Raw genomic sequence first — 22,470 nt, 5'->3', positions numbered from 1 at the left:
CCACCGAAAATGTTTTTTTTTTTACAAAGTTAAAAAAAAAAAAAAAAGTGCATGAATGGAATACTTTTTAATGTTATAATTGGATGTACTCCCAGCTGCTCTCCACATAAATACACGATAAGAAACTCCATACGTTTATTAAAACACGAACCACAAGGGAACGAAAAATCATTTACTCGGCGGCGCTATGATTGTCGAACGGGGATGCGAGAAGGTCGCCATTAAAACAAAAATCCCTCTTACGGGTTTTTGTTGTTCACGCGTGAGGCTCAAACGTTGAAATAAAACGGAAACCGGAGCTCTGCATGCGGTGTCCAGGCGCAGCGGCTGCCGTTACCCCCGCGGGCCGCCCGGTGCCGCTGTGCCCTTCGCGCGCCTTCGAAACTCAACATCGGATCTCCATGGTTACCGCAAGCAGGAGGGGAGGGAGCCCTGCGTGCGTCTTTTTCGATGAACCCATCAACATTCATTCACTGCAAATGACATTAAATTGAGTAATTAAGTTGCGTTAAATGAAAAAAATAGACATTCATTAAAAAGTAAATAAATACAATAATTGATTTGAACAATGAGTCTGCACTTAATGGCTATTGCCTCTGAGGGACCCTGTGCCGATGTCGGTGTGATCCGGTAGATGTTGCTGTTTTCCTTCTTTGCTTGGCGCCTGGCGTTCTGTGCACAGTCCGTGGCACCGTCCAGCAGCTCAGCCAAACTCATAATGAAATTTAAATGTATTGTGGTTCTCGTTGTAGTGAGTCACTTGGCCCTTTCTTGCCCCGCACTCTGCAGAGAGGATGGCTCCATGCTGAATAGTCCATCATGGTTGTCAGAGCTTAGATTCAAAACCGTTCATTGCATCATTGTCAGACATTTATGATAGATGATAGAAAGTCCAAGGCATTTGAGGTTTATTGGCTTATTGCTTATGCTTTGGTCTATTGTATATTGTCATTTTTACTATTTATTTATATTTATATATATATATATATATATATATTGTTGTTCCTTTATTGTTATTGGTTATTTTAGTTGGATAAATTAGGAGTTTAATAGAGTATCTATCTATCTATCTATCTATCTATCTATCTATCTATCTATCTATCTATCTATCTATCGATCTATCTATCTATTACAGTGTAGTAATCTGTTATTGTAAAAATATCTGAGTTTTAACCCCAAATCAAAAATGATAAAAGAAAATAAAAACCCCCATATGTAATTCAGCGAGAGAAACTTTTACACATCGGTGGAACTTTCAATTGACCAAAAAAAAAAACGAAACAAAAAAAGACAAACGAATAAAAAAAGAGGAGTATGAAATGTTTTTGAGAAGATTAGAATTTAAAGGGGGGTTAATTTACAGTCCCTCCCTTGACCACGTCACTGTTCCGTGGCTATAAAAGCACAAGTGGCGGCAGGAATCTCCTCCGTTGAGTGTTTTTTTTTTTGTCGTTGTTGTCGCTAGAAGCTGGCCACGGGTCGGGTGGATGGAGAGACCGAGCGCGTCGTGAATGGAAGGACCTCGTCCCACGGACAACACGAGACCGCGTGAGGACCCCGCGCACGGAGAGGGACGCGCGCGGCGGGAATGAAGAAGAGGACGAAAGGCGTTCGCGAAGAGTCGATCCCGTCCCCCGGAAAAAATGCCACGGACCCCTGGCGCCCGGACGACATGACACTCGGCGGCGCGGGACTCCTCGCGGGGGAAGAATGAGAAGAGACGCGGGGCTCGGCTCAGTCACACCGGTTCTAACTCGATCACGCTGCGGTTGCGAATAAGACTCCAGAGACAGAACCATGAACGCGTGCAGGGCGCTGCTGCTGCTGCTCCTCTCCAGCTGCGTGACCATGACGCTGTCGCTGTCCACTTGCACCACCGTGGACATTGACCACATCAAGAAAAAGCGGGTGGAGGCGATCCGCGGGCAGATCCTCAGCAAGCTGCGTCTGACCCGGCCGCCGGAGACCGTGGACCCGAACCAGGTGCCGTTCCAGGTCCTGGCGCTTTACAACAGCACCAAGGAGCTGATCGAGGAGCTGGGGAGGGACCGGCACCAGAGCTGCGGGCAGGATAACACGGAGACAGAGTATTATGCAAAAGAAATCTACAAGTTCAACATGATCAACGGGCCGCCGGAAAACAGTAAGTTATTATTATTATTATTATTATTATTATTATCATTATTATTATTATTATTATTGTCTATTTCACGCCTCCCCTTCATTCCACCATCTCTCTGGGGTTCCCAAACTTATTTTTTCTTTTTTTTTTTTTTTACGGTATAGGCTGCAGTCCCTTGGCAAACCCATCCACCCACCAACAATATTATATAAACTAATAAAATAAAAAATACAGCAACAATAACAACAACAACAATAATCATGACAAGAATGATGATCATAAGAAAACTGAATAAACTGCTGCGGTTTCACTTTTCACGTTTGACTTAAAGCCGGCAGGCAAAAATGGCAAATCGCTCAACAAAACCGTGATTATTTCTATTGCGGGGGGGAAGAAAGAAAGAAAGAAAGAGAGAGAGAGAGAGAGAGAGAGAAAGAAAGGAAGAAAAATCCTTAAAAATAAAGAAAAACTGATGACATTTTGCACTCCGCGATCCCTCCGAGGACTCCTAGGGGAACGCGGGCCCCAGTTTGCGAACCCCCCCCCCCCCCCCGTCCCCGTCCCCTCCTCCTCCTCCTCCTCCTCCTCCTCCTCCTCCACCCCTCATCCCCGTCTCACACCAACTCCACGAACTGTGCGTGCCGTCGCCGCTGAACGTGCTGTCACGGGGACACGGAATCCGCCGCGTCCCCGTCGCGGTCCCCTCGTCCCGGCTCCAGCGACCGTCCCCCGTTTCCCTGCCTGGCAACAGCTCAAACGCCGGCGCCGCGACACGCGACACGCGACACGGTGCGCGCGCGACAGGGGACGGTAGTGACGAAAGGTTCCGCTCTCTTTGTTTTTGTTTTTGTTTTTGTTGTTGTTTTTGTTTTTGTTGTTGTTTATTTTGGGGGGGGGGGGGGGTAAAAGGATTCGTTCTGGTTTTCCGACGCGTCGTCCGTGTGTCGACGTCGGGTTCAGTCCACGGTGAGCGGCGGTGGACGGAGTCGGTTCGGCTCCCGAGCGGGTGGATGGGATTCTCACAGGGATGAGCGGATTATCTTATCTTATTACCGGCGATCTTTAATTGTATTTATGTTTTGGCCGAATCCCTTCAAAATGTGTTCCTTTTTTTTTGGCGGATACATACAAAAGCGTGAATCGCAATCGACTTCCGTTAAAAAAAATCCTCTATTTCGGGGGAGATCGGAATGCGAGGCGTAATTCGGTCACATCCAATGCGACTTGCGTCAAAAGCGGCGTTCTGCCTCGGACGTGAACGGAGCCCTGACGCTTACCCTTCTCACTCTCTCCCCCGCTCGCCCGCTCCTTCGTCGGGGTGACTCCCTGCGCCCGAGTCATTTCCACGATTCGTTCGCCACGAACGAATCGGTAGCGAGTCTTGCATCACCAGCGCATACCTCACGCCAAAGCCATGGGAACCCCAGTCTGCCACACCAACGTCTGCTGCATTCCAAAAGGGGGGAAATTCTCAGGCAGTTCAGACTTAACAAATGTCTTTTTTTGCCAACCAATACCTCATTTCCATTTTTGTTTTTTATTTATTTTTTTGCCACGAATGTTCCAATCCTTACTGAGCGGGGCGTTGACTTCCTTGCGCATAACGGTCAAATGATCTCCATCGATGCGTTCTGTGCTCCGGACGGAAAGCTCGTTATACATCTCAGCCCCTTTAATCCATAGAAAAGGGGACATTTAAAGTGTGTGTGTGTGTGTGTGTGGGGGGGGGGGGGGGGGGTTAGACTTGGGGCCCCCATCAAGTTTGGATTGGACACGTGCTATTTTTTTGGGGGGGGGGCGGGTTGGTTCTAATTTTGCGCAGCGCGGCATAAGCACCCGACCCGAATCAACTTTTTTCCAGGGTTCCCGCAAAGTGCCTCTGACATTCAAAACACACAAACTCCACGACGGCGTTTATAACGTGGTCAGAGGGAGCCAGACCTCCCAAAACAAACACGGAGGCCTCGGGGAATGGGATCAGCGATGGGCCAGGTGCCCGGGACACGTCGCGCTGCCGTCATCCACGCTTATCACGGGCTAAAAAAAAAAAAAAAAAAAAAAATTTGCGGACCCACGTCGTCCTAAAAACAAGTCGTCCGAGGAGGGTTTTCCTCCCCGCGAACGCGGGACGTGGACGAACAATTAAAGTTCTGTCTTTTTTTTTTTTTTTTTTTATTTCCATTATGTCGTTTCACAGGGAGAGAGAGAGAGGGGGGGGGGCGTTTTCGTGTCTTGGAGCGTCACCGTCTGTCGTCGCAGTAATACCCCAACGCGCGTTTTTCATTTCGTCATTTCGCATTCGAATGGCTTTTCACATTCCCCGCGTTGGAAGCTGGGGGGGGGGGGGGGGGGGCTGCTTAATGTTTTTCTCCCTACACGGACGATCTTCCGTTGCTTGGGATTGGCCGACCCCCCTTTTCCCCTCGATTGTGCTTTTAATGCCAATTATACTGTGGATCTTTTTCTTTTTCTTTTTTTTTTAAGAATCCAGTAAAGAAAGCTGTTTTGATGTGGGAATCCCAAAACTGCATCGGTCCCCACTACCGACAAATAAAAGGCGGTAGCGGCGGAGGGAAAGTTTTCAAAATAAGGCTTTTTTTTTTAAATTTATTTTTTATTGAGTTTTATTGAGTTATTAGTTCGTGTCCAAGCGGAGGAGACGGGGGTTAAACGGTGTTTCTGATATAGTAGAACCATGATGTCATCCCAGTAAACAGAGAGTTTTCTGGGCTGAAAGACAGACTCACCCCCACAGACTCACACCCCCCCCCCCCACCCTGCCCAACCCCCTCCCCACCATTTTCCCCTCCTCATCTTTGATGGAGTGGAAAAAAGTGGTCTGACTTCAGCGAAGAGCTCCATCCCACTATCAAAGCCCCGTGAAGGAAGGGCCACCGTCCTGCAAAGACTACTGTTCACGTGCAGCGAGAGCGATGACATCATTATGTCAGACGGTCCGCGGGAGGAATTCCCAGTGTGTGTGTGTTTGTGTGTGTGTGTGTGTGTGTGTGTGTGTATGTCTGTGTGTGTGTGTGTGTGTGTGTGTGTGTGACTGTGGTTTGGTTTTTCTGGTGGGAATTTAAGGTAGGCCCACTGGGTGGATTCTATGCGTGGCCAGGAGAAGGCTGTTTGTTATGGGTCACAAAACTTTTTTTAATTCTATTTTATTTTATTTTTCCGTCAATCGATTGCTCCACTTTTAATTCAGACACAAATAAATACTTTGTAATTTACGATAAGATGAGATAACACTTTTTTTTTTAAATCTAATGGGGGGGGGGGGTCAGGTTTCACAGCAGCAACAATGAGTCAAGGAGGGGATGTTAAAAAATTACAAATGACAGTAAAATTAAAAATAGAAAATATTTATAAAATCACACATCTATCCACAGTAGAGTTAGTGTTTACTAAGTATAGGGAAGTTTGACGGTTGCTATGGTTTTTTTTTTTGGAGGATCACTTCCATTCAATTGCATAGAGAAATAGCTAAAATATATGAAATGTACAAAAAAAAAGGAGAAAAGAAGGGAGAAAAAGAAGGGTCGAGGTTCCACACGAAATGGTTGCAAGATTTTCTGTAACAAGACTTTCAAGCTTTCAGTCTTTTTACTCAAAAATGCCGACCAGCATTCACAGTCCGTGCAAGCGATTCCCCCAAATTGGGCGGCCTCGCTTCCAACAACGTGACGTCAGCGTCACATTCCCTGTCTCAGGCTCCGATTTTGATCAATCTTTTTTTGTGTGTGAGGTCTAGACACCTCAGCAGACGGCACCTGCTCCCCTGCACCCCCCTCTCTGGACAAACCGACACCACGGGGAAGGAGAGCGTGTTTGAGCGGGGTTAGCTTGTGTGGGGAGCCGGCCGTGATGGTGGGGCATCCCAGATGCAGGAAGATGAGTGGCGAGGGTGTGTCGGGGTGAGGGTGGGGATCAGGGAGTGGCCCCGGCCAGACGCTTTATGAGAAGCTTTCAGAGTCTGTCGCCCCGTGGCGGGCTTGCCTGCCCCCTTGATTCTTTAACCACCCAATTCCTCGCTGTCTACCCCTCGACGGTCTCGTCACTGAGCGATCGTACGAGAGATCGACTGGGCGTCATGTTGCGATCCCAGTCGTTCAGCTGTAAATTCGCTGATGGAAGTGTCGGTGAGAGTGTCCAGCTTTTAAACGTAGCTCTTAGTTTCTAATAACAGGCCTGAATTCTAAGTACAACGGAATATTTCCATAAATTTTTACAAGGCATTTGTCCTTTAACATTGTTAATTATATGTTTAATGGTGATGGATCACACGCAATTTGGAGCTCAACCTAGACTTTATTTAAGGTCTGATTTTGGAAGCAAATACTTTGGAAATTGGGGACAAGAGGCTCCGCCAGTTCTCGAAATGCAAGGCCCCGAGGAAGCTAATTTACGTAATTTCAAAGAAATTACTACTAGTGCAGTGGACCCCTGACACGGTCTCATGGCCAGATCCTGCAATGTTGGGGTCGCAAAATAAGCAAAAAAATGTATTTCTGTCTAATTATACAAGTGCACCCCTCCACTCAGCAACATGGAACAAATTACCTTCATACCCTTGGCAAAAATAAGCCGTAATGTGAAATCCACCCAAAACCATTCAAATGGGAAAAATGAGGTCATCCAAAAGGAAACCAAAGACTTGATTAGAATTTCAAATCTCCTCTCAAAGTGGGGCTTTCCACCTTCTTTGAATCAGGCAGGGGGTGAGTCGGGGAGAGCAGGATGCAAAGACACAGATAGGGAGAGAGGGGAAACGGAGTGGAAACACGGGACAGATACCTGGCGCGGGATGAATACGAATAGGCTAATCTATTAATAGGGAAACCTTCAGAAAGGTGGAAATATCAGATCACTGAAACCCTATGAAATAGGATTATGGCTCAAATGAAGCACAGATACTTCTTATATGAGTTAGAACCGTTCCAAAACAGCTCGTGGAGCGTATCGTTAAAGGTGCAATGCCCCGTTTAACCACCAGGTCAGCAATAAAACGAAAGCTTAAGGTAATAAATTAGCAATGGCTTGGCCGTAAATGACTGTTTCCACTTAGCTCATAAAGATCTTGCCATGTGCTTGTTTTTCTCGACACTGCATGTGCACGGCCTGTTAAAATAATAACAGATCCAGTGGAATTACAGTACAGGAAAAAAAAAAAAGGGGGGGGAGGGGGTACGTTTTGAGTGGGTCGGTCACCAGGAAGCATTTAAGAGGGAACACATAGTGCAGCCATTACTGGAGTTGCTGCTAATTTCAATGTCCCACACAATCCGACTCAGACGTGCATACACACACACACACACACACACACACACACACACACACACACACACACACATAGACAATGGAAGAATGCGAACATAGACGTTACTTGTGGTGGGGTTTGTCAGTCATCCATTCGGCGGAGCCTCCGTCTGGGTCACTTTCGGGCAGCGGGCGCAGGTACTGGTCCGCGTGCGATTCCACGTGGTGCTCCTCGCCGAGCCGCCCGCTTCCAGGGAACGCTTGGCTCGCATCCTAACCCTGAGAGCACCTGTTGGGCTACAGCGCCGGTGGGAGGAGCCCGCCGCCGTCTCGGTCCAGCCTGTTCCACTACCACATGGGACATTTGGTTTTCATTTCATAATTTCAACTTGTTGCTAACTTGGACCGCGCAAAGCACAAGCAGATGGTCCGCGGCAATGGCTCGGCTTGTAGCTCGCCCCGGGGACGGCTAGAATTGGTTAAAACAACTTTGTTATCTGTGAAATATCCCGACATCCACCGTCGAGCCCGAGCAATGAGAAAAGAAAACTCATCAATATTCAGAATGTAAACATGTCCGCCCTTGGGCAAAAAAAACGGGCTGTGGAAAAAAGGCCTCAATAACATGTAAACAATGAGGTAACAGTTTAGCGGGATATGATAAAAAAGAACACGATGAAACAACCAGATATTAAAATCCTCATATGTCAGGGAAAGGAAAGTTTCAATCGGATTTTCTTTCGGCCCCCTCGGTTGAGTCACCATTTCTGTGTGTCCCGCAGATGACCTCCCCCACTGCCCCAAAGGTATCACCTCCAAAGTGTTCCGTTTCAACGTCTCAGCCATGGAAAAGAACTCCACCAACCTCTTCAGGGCTGAGTTTCGAGCCCTGCGGATCCCCAACTCCAGCGCCAAGAGAAACGAGCAGAGGATTGAGCTCTACCAGGTATGTGTTTCCACTGTTGATGACTACCGTCGGCTATAGGAAGGAAAACGATTAGTGCGCCACGGTACAACGCGGGTCGAGAGGCGCCGGCAGTGGCCAGAAGGTCACAGGATTTAGAAATCACGGCCGCTTGTGTCCGTTTACATCAAAGAGCCTCGTTTTCACCGAACGTCTCCGGGCCCGAGAGCGGTTCCCAGCACGAGATTCGCAGTTCAACTGTTGGTGGATATGGGTTTTGTGGACGCTCGCGCTCCGTAGTTCGAACTGAACGATGAAAATGTCCGTACCTCGGCCTATTAATCTTCTTCTTCTCTCGTAGACGGGCTGATCGCTGTCCCATGTGCTTCCATTCAAATGGATTCCTTGTGAACTTAAGAGCTCGCTACGGCCGTCTTCCCGGCGACTCTAGATTACCGTTCTGCCATTCCCTTTTTTTTTTTTTTTTCTCGGCTGTCAATCTCAGAGCAATCGTCCATCCTCACTATTTCGAGAGGTTATGCTTTCGACCGGGGATTCGTACGTCTGCACCTGCATTAGTGTGTTTCTGTGTCACGATCATTTTTCTACGGTAGATGTGCGTAACAATGTGTGTCTGTTGGATGCCTGTATGTGCGGCGGAGGGATGGATATTTGCTCAGTTTCCTCATTAATCTCCCGTGAGAGACTGGGAGCAATGATCAGGTTCCAACATTTCCTGCCAGGGAGACAAGCGTCTCCGGACTGCATACCGCCTCCGAGGCGGGCTCTGGCCGGGGCTGAGTACAGCCTGTCAGGCCCCCAGATTGTTTCCAGGGGCCCAGGAGGTGATAGAGGCAGGCTCAGCCACTGGGGGAGTAAATGGAGCCGCTCGCCCCCACACTTTAGCCGGGAGCTGATTGGCAGGGGCAGCGCTGGCAGCCCATAGCCCCCTGTTCCCACAGGAAGCCAGATTAGATGCTGACAATGTTTAGGAACCGGGTTATTCCAGCACCGTAGTAGGGGCTAAACACAGCTCTGGACTCTACTTAACTCCTTTTGGAGATAAACCTCTTTGTGAAGAAGAAAAATGTTCTAGCGCTGGTCGAGGTAATAATTCCCGGGTTCAAGCGTGCCATTCCTCGTTCATCGTCGGCTTCTACCGTCGTGTAAAGACCGGAGGTATCAAAGAAGGCCCCGATAGCGTGTCAGAGAGTAAATTCATACAAGCCCGAATATTATGGTTTAGTCTTTACCCGACAGAAAATGTCGGGAGGCCAGCTGTAGTCTAAGTATGAACTACTGATGGGAGGGACAGACAGGGTCTCATTGGCAGAAGGGTAACACACAGGCATTAACTTGCAAAATGGGGATATCAACACAAGGAGTCACTTTTTCCATGAAGCGAAGACATTTGGCCCAGGGCATCTTGGAGAGTCTAGCTCAGACAGCTCTGGCTGAATTGTCGTCTGGTTGAGGGGGGAGAGAGAGAGAGAGAGAGAGAGAGCGCAAGAGAGAGGGAGAGAGAGAGAACGAGCGAGAGAGCGTGAGAGAGAGAGAGAGAGAGAGAGAATTAAAAGTATACCATGGATGGTGGAGCAAGGCAGAAATAAGAGCGAGAGTATGTGGAGCCGGTTCAAAATGTTCCCTCTCCGCGCAGATCCTGCAGAAGGACGACCACATAGCCAAACAGCGCTACATTGGGGGCAAGAACGTCTTGACCAAGGGGACTCCAGAGTGGGTCTCCTTCGATGTCACGGAGACAGTTCGGGAATGGCTCATGTACCGACGTAAGTGGGAGTCGCCAAAGCTCTTCTCGCAGACCGTAGTACACGCAGGGATGCTGCTCTCAGCGGCGACGCGATTGTATTTCATTGATCCAAATAAGCAAAACCTCCCTTTCTCACACTCCTTCGGTATTGTTTCTACCCAGAGACCAATCTCGGCTTGGAGGTCAGTGTGCACTGTCCCTGCCACACGTTCAGTCCCAACGGAGACATTATTGAGAATGTCAATGAGGTGCTAGAAGTCAAGTTCAAAGGTAAGACTGCATGCGGTTATTTGGCGGAATGAAAGCGGTACACATGCCTTTGGTATTAATGACTCACTTGTCATTCATCCAAAAGCTAATCATTGACTGTACTCTTCCTATTACGAGGAGAAATCCCCAGTGGAAGGTGTAGCACAGGCCTCGACTCTAGCCCGACGCCTTTTTGCGAGGGTGAAGAAGGGTTTCCTTGAAGAGGTGGACAGAGACAAAGAGCATGGGAATACAATTGGTCTGGTATCTTACTTAGCATTGGGGCCCCCAGGTCCTCGGTCTTGGGAACACTCCCATGACTGGCCTGGCCACAAGGAATGTGCTGCCACAGTGCTCAGACGCTTGGCCCCGAATTAAAGAGGGGCGTCCACATCCACCGGCGGCGTCTCTCCTGAGATCTCCACTGCTTTAGCTATCAGGGGCAGATTAGATGAACAGACACAAGCCTAAAGGGGAGGATGGAAAGAAGGAGGAAGAGGCCGGTGCAGAAGGAGTCGATGAAGGAGTAGGTGGAAGAGATGAGTGTAGCCCCGGGCTATCATCACTTGCAATTATCATTTTGATGCAAAAGTTGAGACATGTTTGTTATTTTTTCTTCTTAGTCATCATTCCCCCATGCTGTCCAACTAAAAGATAACTTCTCCATTGTCCTTTATGTGGCTTTTGTGTTCAGCCCCCACGGCATTGTGGTTGGTTTTGAGGCTCCCGCTGCCGTTCTCCCTTTCTAACCTGAGGTCCTGTTTGCAGGTATGGATCCGGAGTATGAAGAACAGAGTCGACTGGATCTGAGCCACCTGAAGAAGCAGAAGGAGCAGCTCTACCCCCACCTCATCCTGATGATGCTCCCTCCCCACAGGCTGGACGCCCAGTCCTCCTCCCGCAGGCGCAAGCGGGCACTTGACACCAATTACTGCTTTTCGTAAGAAACTTTTCCAAATCTCCCGTGGAAAATATAACAAACTGACAACACTATTGTTCATTGTCTTCTTCTAAAAATAGCTCACTGACAACATCTGCGCTTTGAATTGCTGGATGAGTTTCATACTATGTGAATGTGAACTCATAAGTTTGGATTTGGTAGTGACACTTCTTGCACATCCATCCCGCTTTCTCTCTCCCCCGGTCTTCCAGTTTCCTCTTTGCTTCTGCCGCCTAAAAACCAACGACGAAGCGACGCTACTTTCCATAAAAATCATAATGAAATAGCTGCCGCCTGTTTTTTCAGGTATAGCTGTGTATGACCAGGAAATCATCAGCCGCGGCAAAGCGAGCTGTCGTTCGCCGCTCGGATATGTGCGGGCATATGGAAAAGCTTGTTTATCAGCCAGTGGAATTGCAGAAGCAATAGCAACCCGATACAAGTTGAGATTTGTTCCGCTGCCAGGACACATTACCTCCCTCTTACACGCTTTCTCCTCAGCTCTGGATTCCCTGCGAGCATGACAGGCAGCACCAACACACCTGGGCTGGCTCCAAAAGGGGAAAAAAAAACAAGGGCACACCTTAAAGTGGAATCTCTGCTATTTATCCATCTCTGGTCGGGAAGCTATTGGCTGTTGGAAATTTTTATACGATTTCTCTCACGATTTTCTTTTGTCTTTTTTCTAAATGTGGTATGAACTGATCTTACCAATTCCTGTATTGTTTTCAGTAATTATGAGGAGAACTGCTGTGTGCGACCACTATACATCGACTTCCGTCAGCACTTGGGCTGGAGATGGATCCATGAGCCCAAAGGCTACTACGCCAACTTCTGTTCCGGTCCTTGTCCTTACCTACGCAGTGCAGACACCACTCATAGTTCGGTGAGGCCAGAAAAACTGACATACGAAATAGTCATTCATTTTCTGCAAATCATACAGCTTAATGACGTGTTATACTCACTCTTTTCTTTCTTCTGAAGCTTCTAAGCCTCTACAACACCTTGAACCCAGAGGCTTCCGCCTCGCCCTGCTGTGTTCCCCAGGACCTGGAGCCGCTCACCATCCTCTACTACGTGGGTCGTACCCCCAAGGTGGAGCAACTCTCCAATATGATTGTCAAGTCTTGCAAGTGCAGTTAAAAGGGCTTCAGGGCCCGCACAGAGACCTGGGATCTCACAGGGCCCAGCACTACTCAGGAGGGGGGATTGGGGTGAAGAGGGTGGTATGCTGCGCCTTTGACGAGTACCTCTGTCCACCTTCACATCCTTCCCCCCACCTCCGTCTCGCCCAAGCTCCCCCTTGGAAACCCTGGAAGATTATGAGCCGTGGACCCCACTTCTCATAGTCTTTGGCAGCATGAATGCAGAACGCCTTTCAAGAACCAGTTCATCAATGACGCTTTCAGAAATCTTCACAGCTCTTTCAACACACAACAGTGGACATTCATTTCAATTTCTTTCCTGATATTCCAGCACTTTCAACTGCTTTTACCTTTGTGCCACACGACACGGACTTCAAACCTAGTTTTCATGGAAAGAGGACCAGAGCAACAATGTGCTCACTATGACCACTGCAAACTCATGGACTCAAGTAGTTGCAGTTGTAATGAGAGACAGACTCTGAATGTGGGCAGAACTCTGCATGACATACATATGTAAAAAAAAAAAAAAAAAAAAGTGGGTAAACAAAACACTAATACTGCTACTCAAAGCAAACACATCCCTCAACTTACAATGCATGGCCCTGATGCACAGAACACATATTGTTGATGCTGGAAACTATAGCGCTGTGTGCCCACATCTCTCTCCACCGCTAACACAGGATAAAGTGTTGTTGGATAAAACTATCTTAGGGAAAAAAAGGACAACATGCTGGAAAAATTACTTTTACTCAAAAAATAATTTCAATGATTTTGTTTACCTCTGTAATTCAAAAGGATGGTGTTTCCTGGGATGAACTTTCTCCTGAAAACCAACCTTCTGTTGTACGAGACGATGCGCGTCACCAAGTGAACACTTCATCATGAGATCAAAAACTGTAAATGTTTTTCGTATTACTCTTGGAAACACTTTTTTTTAATTAAAGTATGGACAGTCTTTAGACAGTTGTATTTTTTTTTTAATTATTAGGGGTCCAGCCTGCAGGGCTGTAAGCCTATTGTTTTTGCTCAGATTTTTATTATTATTAACCTTCATTTTTCGGGCTAAAAGGATCTGAAACACGGCAACCTCAGTACTCACAGACATGGTTGAGGCCTTGTTGGAACCGGGACATTTCAGACGTCTTGTTGTTCGAGTTTGATCAATATTGATGTACATTTGGAGCAGAAATGAGTGAAAAACGGTTGCAAATTTACCAGAAGCTGAAGGACATTGGTGTGAGTTGATTAGTTTGAGGAGCGCGACACTTTGTAACATCACCCAAAGTTATCAAGTGTCGAAGTCCAAGCGTCGTCTCTCGGAGGTCATCCGCATCCAGCGGCTTGCGCGTTGTTGACTGCATAGCGTTTGATGATGCTGCGTTTAAAGGAAACTTGGAAAACTGTATCTCGTTCTGCATTTCACAAAACCCCGAAAACTATAATCTATAATAATTAACCAAATTAATCGTCTATAATAAATATTATAGACGATTAATTTGGTTATACATAAAATACGTTCAACTGATCTAAAATTTGAGATCGAAGAATTGGTAAAATAAAGCCCTATATTGCTATTGTTAATCAAAAACTGACGTTAGTAGTCTATGGATCTCATGGATCTTCCGCACTCACAGACAAGATGAATAAAATGTGTATTCGGGGTGGTCCCGACATGCTGTCATCCAAGTTCGATCCAGATTGGTCCATTATTGTGGAATAATTTAGGAAAAAACTGTTATTTTTTATCATCTCCATAGAACGCGCGCATGCACAAATGAAGGCTCGCACAGGTCATATGATAGCATTGCAGTCTAGTGATTGGTCAACAACCCGGTCATCACCAAGATGGCGGCACATGCAGATGTTGCTGACATCAAACTTTCACGGATGTCATAGATCCAACAAACCTAAACAAACTTGAGTAAGATGTGTATTGTTCGAGTTGTTCAACATGGCATTGTTTGAGTTTCAACCAGATCGGTTCAGTATTGTGGATGGAGTTTGATCAACAATCACTACCTCACCAAGACGGTGCCACCACGCGGACATATAAATTCATGCGGGCATGCGCAAGTTGCCGGAGTACACCGATCACGTGATAGCAATGCAGTCTACCAAGCCGTTACGAGTGAACTTTTGCACTCATAAAATATACGGGAGGAGAAAGCCAGGAAACCGTGCTCTCCGTGGATCCGTTGTCGGCTCCGGGAGACGGCGTTGTCGGCTCCAATCGGCCTGCTCGCCCATTGGACTTTCAGCTCAGTGGAATTTACCCTTGTTTTTCATCTGATTGCAATTATCCATTTGTGGCAAAGTAAATAATCTGTGCACCCTGCAGATATAGTCGCGATTGGACTTCAAGTAAATTAATATAAGATACAAACTCTTAACAATACAACGTTACAAAGGGACAGGTATTATTTTATTGCTATTAACCTTCATTATGTTTGAAAAAAAATGTTCAAGTATTACCAGAAGACAACTGGATTACAAAAGCGCAGCGTATTAAACATCATAAATGTATATGCTTCTGAGGACAACTGACATGCACCAAAAGTAAGTTCTACAAAATAAAAACCCAATAACATCACTGTCAGAATTTATAGACATTCCAGAGATAATGTTTACAATCTTCCTGAATTATAATCACTGGTAACAATAACCATAAGCAATTGCATAATATAAGGAACATGTATTTATTGTGTATGTGTTTTTATATATTTTAATTATTTTTGTGTTTTTGGCCTTGCCCACTACACAATTCATTTCATTATATATCCTCTTCAATTGAAGTCAGTTAAAACACTTACATTAGTTTATTTATTTATATGTTTATAAAATACATTATTATTGTGAAGGCAGTTTTCTGTTGATTTATAGAGTGCCATAAAATAATTCTGTTCCTCAAAATGGATTAATAGTGATAAATAAACGTGATCACAATATTGACTAAAATCATTGAGATTATCATTTCAGCCATAATCATGCAGCCTTACTTCAGAATGATAACCGCGGTTAGTTGCAGCCTAGGAAACCCACCCACAGCCGCAAACACCGCCCGATCATGGAATTGCACTGTAACCAGACCAGAACGAATGAACTTCCGCAGTCACACAAACACACATGAAACTGAGCCAAAGCACACTCGTCCATTGAACTTTAACGAAGGGCTGACTACTCTGGACCCAGCGTATTGCTGATTATTGTGTTTGGTTCAAATGTATTATTTACCACAAGGAATAAGAACAGGTTTGAAAATACAAAACAGTAGAATCAAGATCCATGCACTGCATCCAGGCACTGAGCCAAAGTACTGACTGACAACGCACATACATACAGATATGGCTGATATGTTTTAATTGTTTGCTTAACAATCATTCAAATATTGCTTGCTAACATTATAACCTGCCTGTATTGATCCCCTGTATGGCCCTGGTAGGTTCTGCGCTCATGTACTTCAAGCAAACGGCCACAAAACAACTCAAAACAAGACTGTAAGCAACCTTGTTTCAAGACACAAAAATACCTGCACTAATACATTTGGGTTTGAGGAATGTTGTTAAACAGCATGCAAAGGCCTTTAACTGAGTCAATCCCTATTATAAACATTTATATTTCTAAAAGTTACACATACAAAAGTTGTCCAACAATATCCAGCTACAATATTTAACCAAATACCTCTGAAAAACTACAATCAAGACTACACTCCAAAATGCATATTATCATTTTATTCAAGATTCAAAAACTCAGATCTAAGACTTAAAAAGAAAATGCATTATATGCATTAAATTCAAGTATTGTCCAAAGACCAAATACAATAAATTGAGTCATCAATAGCTGAGACGGTTTTACTTTCATAACAAACCCTGAGTATGCTTACTACACAGTCATAAATAACACAATCACTTCACATAAATACAGTGGTTTATCAGGACTGAAAGCCTTTCTTCAGTCAAGGCTGTACATGGAATAGGCATTATACCCTGTTGGGTATGCTTGGAGCTACAGAAAATTAGCTGTTTGTGTTTGTCATGTTGTCAACTTGGTCCATTGAAAAACAAATGCAAGGCTCAAAATTCTACAGCAATATGCATAAGACAAATGTAACATTGACAAAAAATATTTCCAGAGAAAATAAATGACCAGATCAGGAACAAATATACTCTACACCAATGTTTACTCTGAAAGCACCCGCTTTCAAACTATAAACACTTAAGAGTATTTTTTCAGCTAGAATGCACAACCTGCTACACATCCTTTGGAAATGACCAGAAAGTGTCTAGAATGGCTGGATGGACTCAAGTGCAATATACACAACAGAAAACGTCTGTGTTTGTTTGCCTCTTCTAGGGCAACGGTGGTTGAGTAACTGGTCACTTAACAAAAACAGACCACTCCGTTACAAATTGAGAAGTCCCTCTGTTGCATATCTGTTTGCCTTTTTTAAAGGGGACCTATTATGCTCCTTTTTACACAAGTTGATACAGGTCTCTGAGGTCCCCAAAACATGTATTTGAATTTTTTTTGCGGAAAATACCACTCAGCTTATGCATTCTATCCATTGTAACACACATCTGTACCATCCTGTTCCAAAACGGGCTGTTTTTTGTGGGAGGAGCCTCCTTAAGCCCCGGGTTTTCAGAGCCAATGGGGTTTGAGCACGAGTTCCGGGGTCTGTGAGCCAATGGCGTTTGAGCAGGGCTTCACCTCATCACTCCACCAAAATCTGTTTCTGAACAGATTTGAGGCGAGAAATAAGCAAACCAGTTGCTGAATCTTCACTCATATTAGATCTACAGGGCCTCTTTTAAAAGTCGGTTCCGACTTTCGTTGGTGTGCTCCAGGCTTGTGGGAGGCACGGACAACACCACGATGCACCAGGACTTTCAGACGCGGGGATTTTTTTGCTTCATGTTAACGCCCAAAAAAAATATATATATCAATAAATTAAATAAATAACTCCATCTACAATAAAAACACTACCTTTTATTGGTTTTGTTTGGAGAATCGATTAATTCCTCCTTCTTTTAAAAGATTTCTTCATTGAGTTACCCAGGTGGAGGGCGGTTCTAATTAGAATGAAGCCCTCAGTGACGTCGATCAGGGCAGCAAGGCTGAACGGCTTGTTTTAGGACATGTTTTCGGAAACAGACAGCTCACAAAAAACGTGACTGTTGTCTCATACCCCTTTCCCACTGTACCAAAAAAACGGTAACACCCGCTAACATCCGGCACTTGTCATCAGTGGGAAAGGGGAAAAACCCGGGTCTCAGTCCCAGTTTTTATCGGCTCCGACTCTGATCAGCTCTGATGTGAACAGGGCACCCGGGTTCACCCGCTCATTTTGGCCCCTTAACCTGTGCGATGCAACGCGCGTTGAAGTTCTGTATGTTGACATGTAAATACACAGGAATATCAGTGTATCTTTCGATCTTTTCATATCCCATTTAGAATCCAAAATCGAAATCAGAAGCTATTTACTTTTTTCCGCATGGGGGACCATGACATGTTTTGAGCGTGGGGATCGTGCCATGAGGAGCACAGTGGAGAACCCCATGCTCCCCACCGCGCTCCGAGTCACTCCTGCACCGCCCCAAGCCGGTCCCCGAACCGGAGGAGCGTCTCCGCGCCCGGGGAGCCACATGGATACCTCACGCTGCTTCTACTGTAGTGTTGGGTCGTTCATGAACGATCCGATTCTTTTGACCGACTCAAAATATTATTTTTGTTTATTTATTATTTGTTGTTTGTTTATTTTTGTTTTATGTCGTTGTATAGTTATGTTGCTGTCTCATCTACTGTTTTGTTCCCAATCACACTGGAACCATGACACGCCCCTTTTCCGACGTGTTTGTGACGTTGAACGTGACACATCAGAAACAAATGGCATTTCTCCTGGCAACTGGAAAGGTGTCAATCGCCTATTTTGATGTAAAAATGGTATCATTTCACACCTTGTGTGTTGGTAGGCCCATCAGAGACCCAAATGTATGTGCACAAGCACTGAAAAAGTGAGTTTTGCATAATAGTTCCCCTTTAAGACTAGCAAACAGGACAGAATAAGAATAGAGAATGAGCTGGAGAAGAGGCAGAGGAAACTCACTTCAGTGCTTGAATCGAGACAAAAAAAAAAGAAAAGAAAAAGAGAAGTCCTACTGTCATAGCCGCTTACGGGGCTCAAAGAACCATCTGCTGCAGGCAATCCGTCATTAAAATCTTTCCATGGCATCAGTAGCACGGGGAGAAAGCACGAGGACAACTGGTGGAATATAATGGACTGGGGGAATGGGGGGGGGGGGGTGAGAAAGTCTTCTGACCTTCAACAGAATCCCAACCTGCTCCACAGCGGGACGTTCCTGACATGACAAGGTATCACCTTACATGTCTGAGACTCTATCACAGAGGAGATAATATCCCCCTGCTCGGCTATTGTTGTTTTTCTATGCCAGAGTAAACCTGTGTGTGTGTGTGTGTGTGTGTGTGTGTGTGTGTGTGTGTGTGTGTGTGTGTGTGTGTGTGTGTGTGTGTGTGTGTGTGTGTGTGTGTGTGTGTGTGTGTGTGCGTGTGGTCACATGCAGAGACACTTCTCAGGCAAGCACAGCAGCAGGACAGGACACTGGTCGGCCTCGTGTCATCTGTGCTTGGGTCCCTGGCTCGGGAACAGCTTGCTGTACACAGAGAGACCTGCAAAGCCGGAGAAGGAGTTAGTACCGATCCTCCTGAGCGGAACGGTGACAGACAGCCAAACGCAACCCAAACTCATGGAGCCGGTGGTGAACTACACAGAAGGGACATCTAAAGATAATCAGGCAGTTCGTATATAAAACTGTCTTCCAGGGAACACACGCCGTCCACGCTGGCGTGTGCCGACGGTAGCTCAGTGTCCATCCCCTGGATCCAGGTGAGCGCCGGCGGATCTGGCGTTGTCTCCCCGACTCCCCTGGCTGTCGGCATCCAGTAGAAAAAGGAATTCCAAGTACAGTCGGAGCTGCCCTGTGTTTGTGCTCCCCAACAGTATTCCCTTTCATTCCCTCCCAGCAGACTGTTTATTTTGGTGCTCTTTTTACACCGTGGGGCCTGACGGAGTTGGAAAACTAAAACATCGCCCGACTTCCAATCTGATGACATGACGGCCGGGAGCGACTTCTTCTTTGCTCAGCAAAAGGGAGCGGAAAGGGCAGCGGACATTTCTACACGTGTGTAGCAAAAGAACCTGGAAATGATCAGAAGGTTGAGCAAGCAGCAACCTGACAAACCCAAATGTTTTAGGATACCAGTTGGCTTAATTGAAGTGAAAACTTTGACAGGCCAAATGTTATAATTTGCATACAATTATTATTATTATTATTATTATTATTATTATTATTATTATTATTAATAATAATAATAATAATAATAATACATTACTGGGAAGATGGCAATTTTTAAAATTTAGAATCCACATAATTCTAACCACACTCATACCATACAATAATTTTTTTCAGCATGATTTCTTGTTGCCAATTTTTTCAGTGTGTCTAGAGGTATCACTTTGTTTCTATAAAAGTGATTCATTAATATGTACATTTTGTTTCACAGGGTTGTATCTATACTTCTTTAAAGAAACAAAACACTATAATTAACTGGCTAGAGAATTCCTAGTGTATACTTGGTGCAGTTGAAAGGCTTGACAGCCAGTAACCTCTATTTTCTTTTCTCCAACAAGGCCCAAGAACCCCGCAAAGCCCTATTTTGCTGAGAAAAGGCCTAAAGCTATCAGTTTTGACATGATCAGGAACCCATTAAAATGGCACAAGTGCAGCACTCATTTCCCTCTTAAACAGAAAGTAATAAATCTCCCTTCAGTTGGCGTCTGCGGAGCCCTTAGAAACTTCAAGAGAAGGATTTTAAAAACACATGTGGCCAATAGATATAATCTGTTTTCATAAGCATTGATGGGTCCTCATCAAAATCCGCTTCCCGTCCCACATCCCAAATGAATGGGGGTCGGGGCAGGGAAAGAAAAACAGGACCGGGGGACGGGGGGAGCACTATATGAGCGAGAGACCTGAGAGGGAGCAGAGAGCAAATAAGAACGTTCTCAAAGAAAAGAGGGAGCGACGAGGGGAGAGAACCAGCACAGAGGTATAAAGGAAGGCTGTGATTAATGCCGGTTGACAGCTGATCATAGAGAATGCTGTCCGTTTGGACCGGCTCTAACTCCCTGTCAGAGTCGATCACAGGAGGCCAGTCATCTCGCTACAAAGGTACACTGCGCGGGGAGACAAAGCCCTGACTCACTCCCAAGCTCCACAATGGCTTTGGCCCTTTTAACAACAGTCCATCATCCCCCACTTCATCCCCGGCCTTTCAAAAAAAAAAAAAAAAGAGAGAAAGAGAGAGAGAGAGAGAGAGAGAGAAAAAAAAAAATCGCCACACCAAGCCAAGGCTCCGCTTAACTTAGCACCATTCTCAATGCATGACTAAGCCTGGTTTGTTAACTAGTTTTAGGACAGGATTTTTGCTTGTTTTGGTTGTTGCCCGGAGCCTCAAACTTGCTTTCCCTTATTGCTTTGAAGTCAAAAGGGAAGCGTCTTCCAAATCCTTTGAGCATGAAACAACAATGGGGGATTTTTTTTTTTTTTTTTTTTAATAATAAATAAAAACGCATTTGTAAAATTCAGCCGCTGCTCCAAATGGATCTGGTTACACTTAGATGAGTTTGTAGGATGTTTATTAAACGCTGCCAGCCTTCATACCTGTGACCTTAAAGCAAAAGACAAAGAGATGTTCTGTCGCAGATGCACACCATGCAGGCTCGGTGGGTTCACAGCTATTGTCTTTTTTTTTTTTTTTTTTTTCCCCCCGGCAACTTGCTTTTAACAGATGGAAGCTGGTCTTCTATTCTCTGGGGCAGCAAATGTGTGATGCTCACATGATGGACAAATGGCATGATCGGCTAACGCTAATGCACAGGACGACTGTGGGGGAAAAAAAATAAAAAATGTCCCTGATCAGAGAAACAGATGTACATCAGCAAAGAAAAACTGCTTAATATTATCGTTACTGCAATAAACTCAACACTCCCCCCCCCGTCCTTAGAGAAAGGCCCCGGTGCTGCGGGATAACAAGACGCATGCGAATTTCTCATACACAGAACTGTATATAAGACCACAACACTGCAAGTTCTACGCTTCGGCCTCTTGACGTGGTTTCAGGTGCGGCACACAGGGATCTGCGTACCGTGCGGCAATTAAGGCTGAGGGGGAAGAATGGCAAACAGATGGGAAATGCCAACGCGGTTCCCCTCGCTGGATCTCATTATGGAAAAGAGATGCCATCCTTATCCTCCAGCGGTAACGTGACCTCTAGACCCGGAACATGTGGAGACTGGAGAAACCTCCGCAAAATTAGGATAATAACATGCTTTCACTGTGTGTCAACTCATTTACCGCTATGGCCGCTTCTTCTTCAGCTCTGCTCACTTCCTCCCCTCGCAGGACGGGCACAACCGGCTGGGATTTTACCGTCGTACGTGTCATTAAAGTTAATTCATCAAAGTTGATATGTGACCGTTTATAGCACAGGAGTCCTGAGAACCTGGCGAAATGAGAGAGTCCTGCATACGGTATAAACCCCGTCATCCCATACGTACGGCCAACGGGGCCAAGTTATAAATAATCTCCGGTGTTTATCAGCCTTGGCTGGTGGAATGGCCGCTATGCATGTCTGTAATCAGTGACACCGGCATGCAGAGGGCATACTGCACCATCTGCTGAGGACCGGCGCGTCGACGGACCAGACGAAGCACGCAGCCATGCACGTGCGCGCGGACCCACCTGTTTTTGCGCAGGCGACTTCGTAGGCCACTTGCTGCTTGGCCACCTCGCCACTGGACGCGGCTCCGTTGGCTGGACTCTCTGAGGACGTCTGCCTGCTGGTTTGACAGATACGAGATAAGGAGAGAGAGAAGGGGGGGGGGGTGGGGTGGGGGGGGGTGGTGAGATGGTGAGAGAGAGAGCGAGAGATGGAGAGAGAGATGGAGAGACGGAGAGAGTGATAGAGTGTGAGAGCGTATCACACCGGACACAGCCCATTCCTGAA

At 45.9% G+C, this 22,470-nt stretch overlaps 2 protein-coding genes across 2 annotated transcripts in view; one reads left to right on the top strand and one right to left on the bottom strand.

Annotated features, from left to right (window-relative positions):
* The first annotated feature begins 1,431 nt into the window (after positions 1-1,431).
* tgfb3 (transforming growth factor, beta 3) lies at positions 1,432-15,332 on the top strand. Its single transcript, XM_080013089.1, has 7 exons — positions 1,432-2,143; positions 8,164-8,327; positions 9,943-10,072; positions 10,216-10,323; positions 11,071-11,242; positions 11,975-12,128; positions 12,227-15,332. Exons 1-7 carry the CDS (start codon positions 1,798-1,800, stop codon positions 12,383-12,385), a joined length of 1,233 nt encoding a protein of 410 aa, XP_079869215.1. The 5' UTR covers positions 1,432-1,797; the 3' UTR covers positions 12,386-15,332.
* Positions 15,333-19,018: 3,686 nt separating this feature from the next.
* ttll5 (tubulin tyrosine ligase-like family, member 5) overlaps positions 19,019-22,470 on the bottom strand; it is a gene marked incomplete at both ends in the record, with an annotated part of 45,493 nt that continues 42,041 nt past the window's right edge. The window contains 4 exons of the mRNA XM_080012023.1: positions 19,019-19,165; positions 21,126-21,132; positions 21,610-21,625; positions 22,206-22,300. Coding sequence (XP_079868149.1) covers positions 19,019-19,165; positions 21,126-21,132; positions 21,610-21,625; positions 22,206-22,300 — 265 coding nt within the window. The remainder of the gene's footprint in view (positions 19,166-21,125; positions 21,133-21,609; positions 21,626-22,205; positions 22,301-22,470) is intronic.

Source organism: Zeus faber (assembly GCF_960531495.2).
Source record: "Zeus faber genome assembly, chromosome: 13".
In the NCBI taxonomy this organism is placed as follows: domain Eukaryota; kingdom Metazoa; phylum Chordata; class Actinopteri; order Zeiformes; family Zeidae; genus Zeus; species Zeus faber.
Note: the sequence above shows the minus strand (reverse complement) of the source record. Positions and strands in the feature narration are given on the sequence as shown.

What these genes read in the sequence shown, in the direction of transcription:
- tgfb3 (XM_080013089.1), top strand. Translation starts at nt 1,798, where the DNA reads ATGAACGCGTGCAGGGCGCTGCTGCTGCTGCTCCTCTCCAGCTGCGTG. An exon ending in AGAGGATTGAGCTCTACCAG is followed by an intron (nt 8,328 to 9,942) that starts GTATGTGTTTCC and finishes CTCTCCGCGCAG; the next exon opens with ATCCTGCAGAAGGACGACCA. An exon ending in GCTAGAAGTCAAGTTCAAAG is followed by an intron (nt 10,324 to 11,070) that starts GTAAGACTGCAT and finishes TCCTGTTTGCAG; the next exon opens with GTATGGATCCGGAGTATGAA.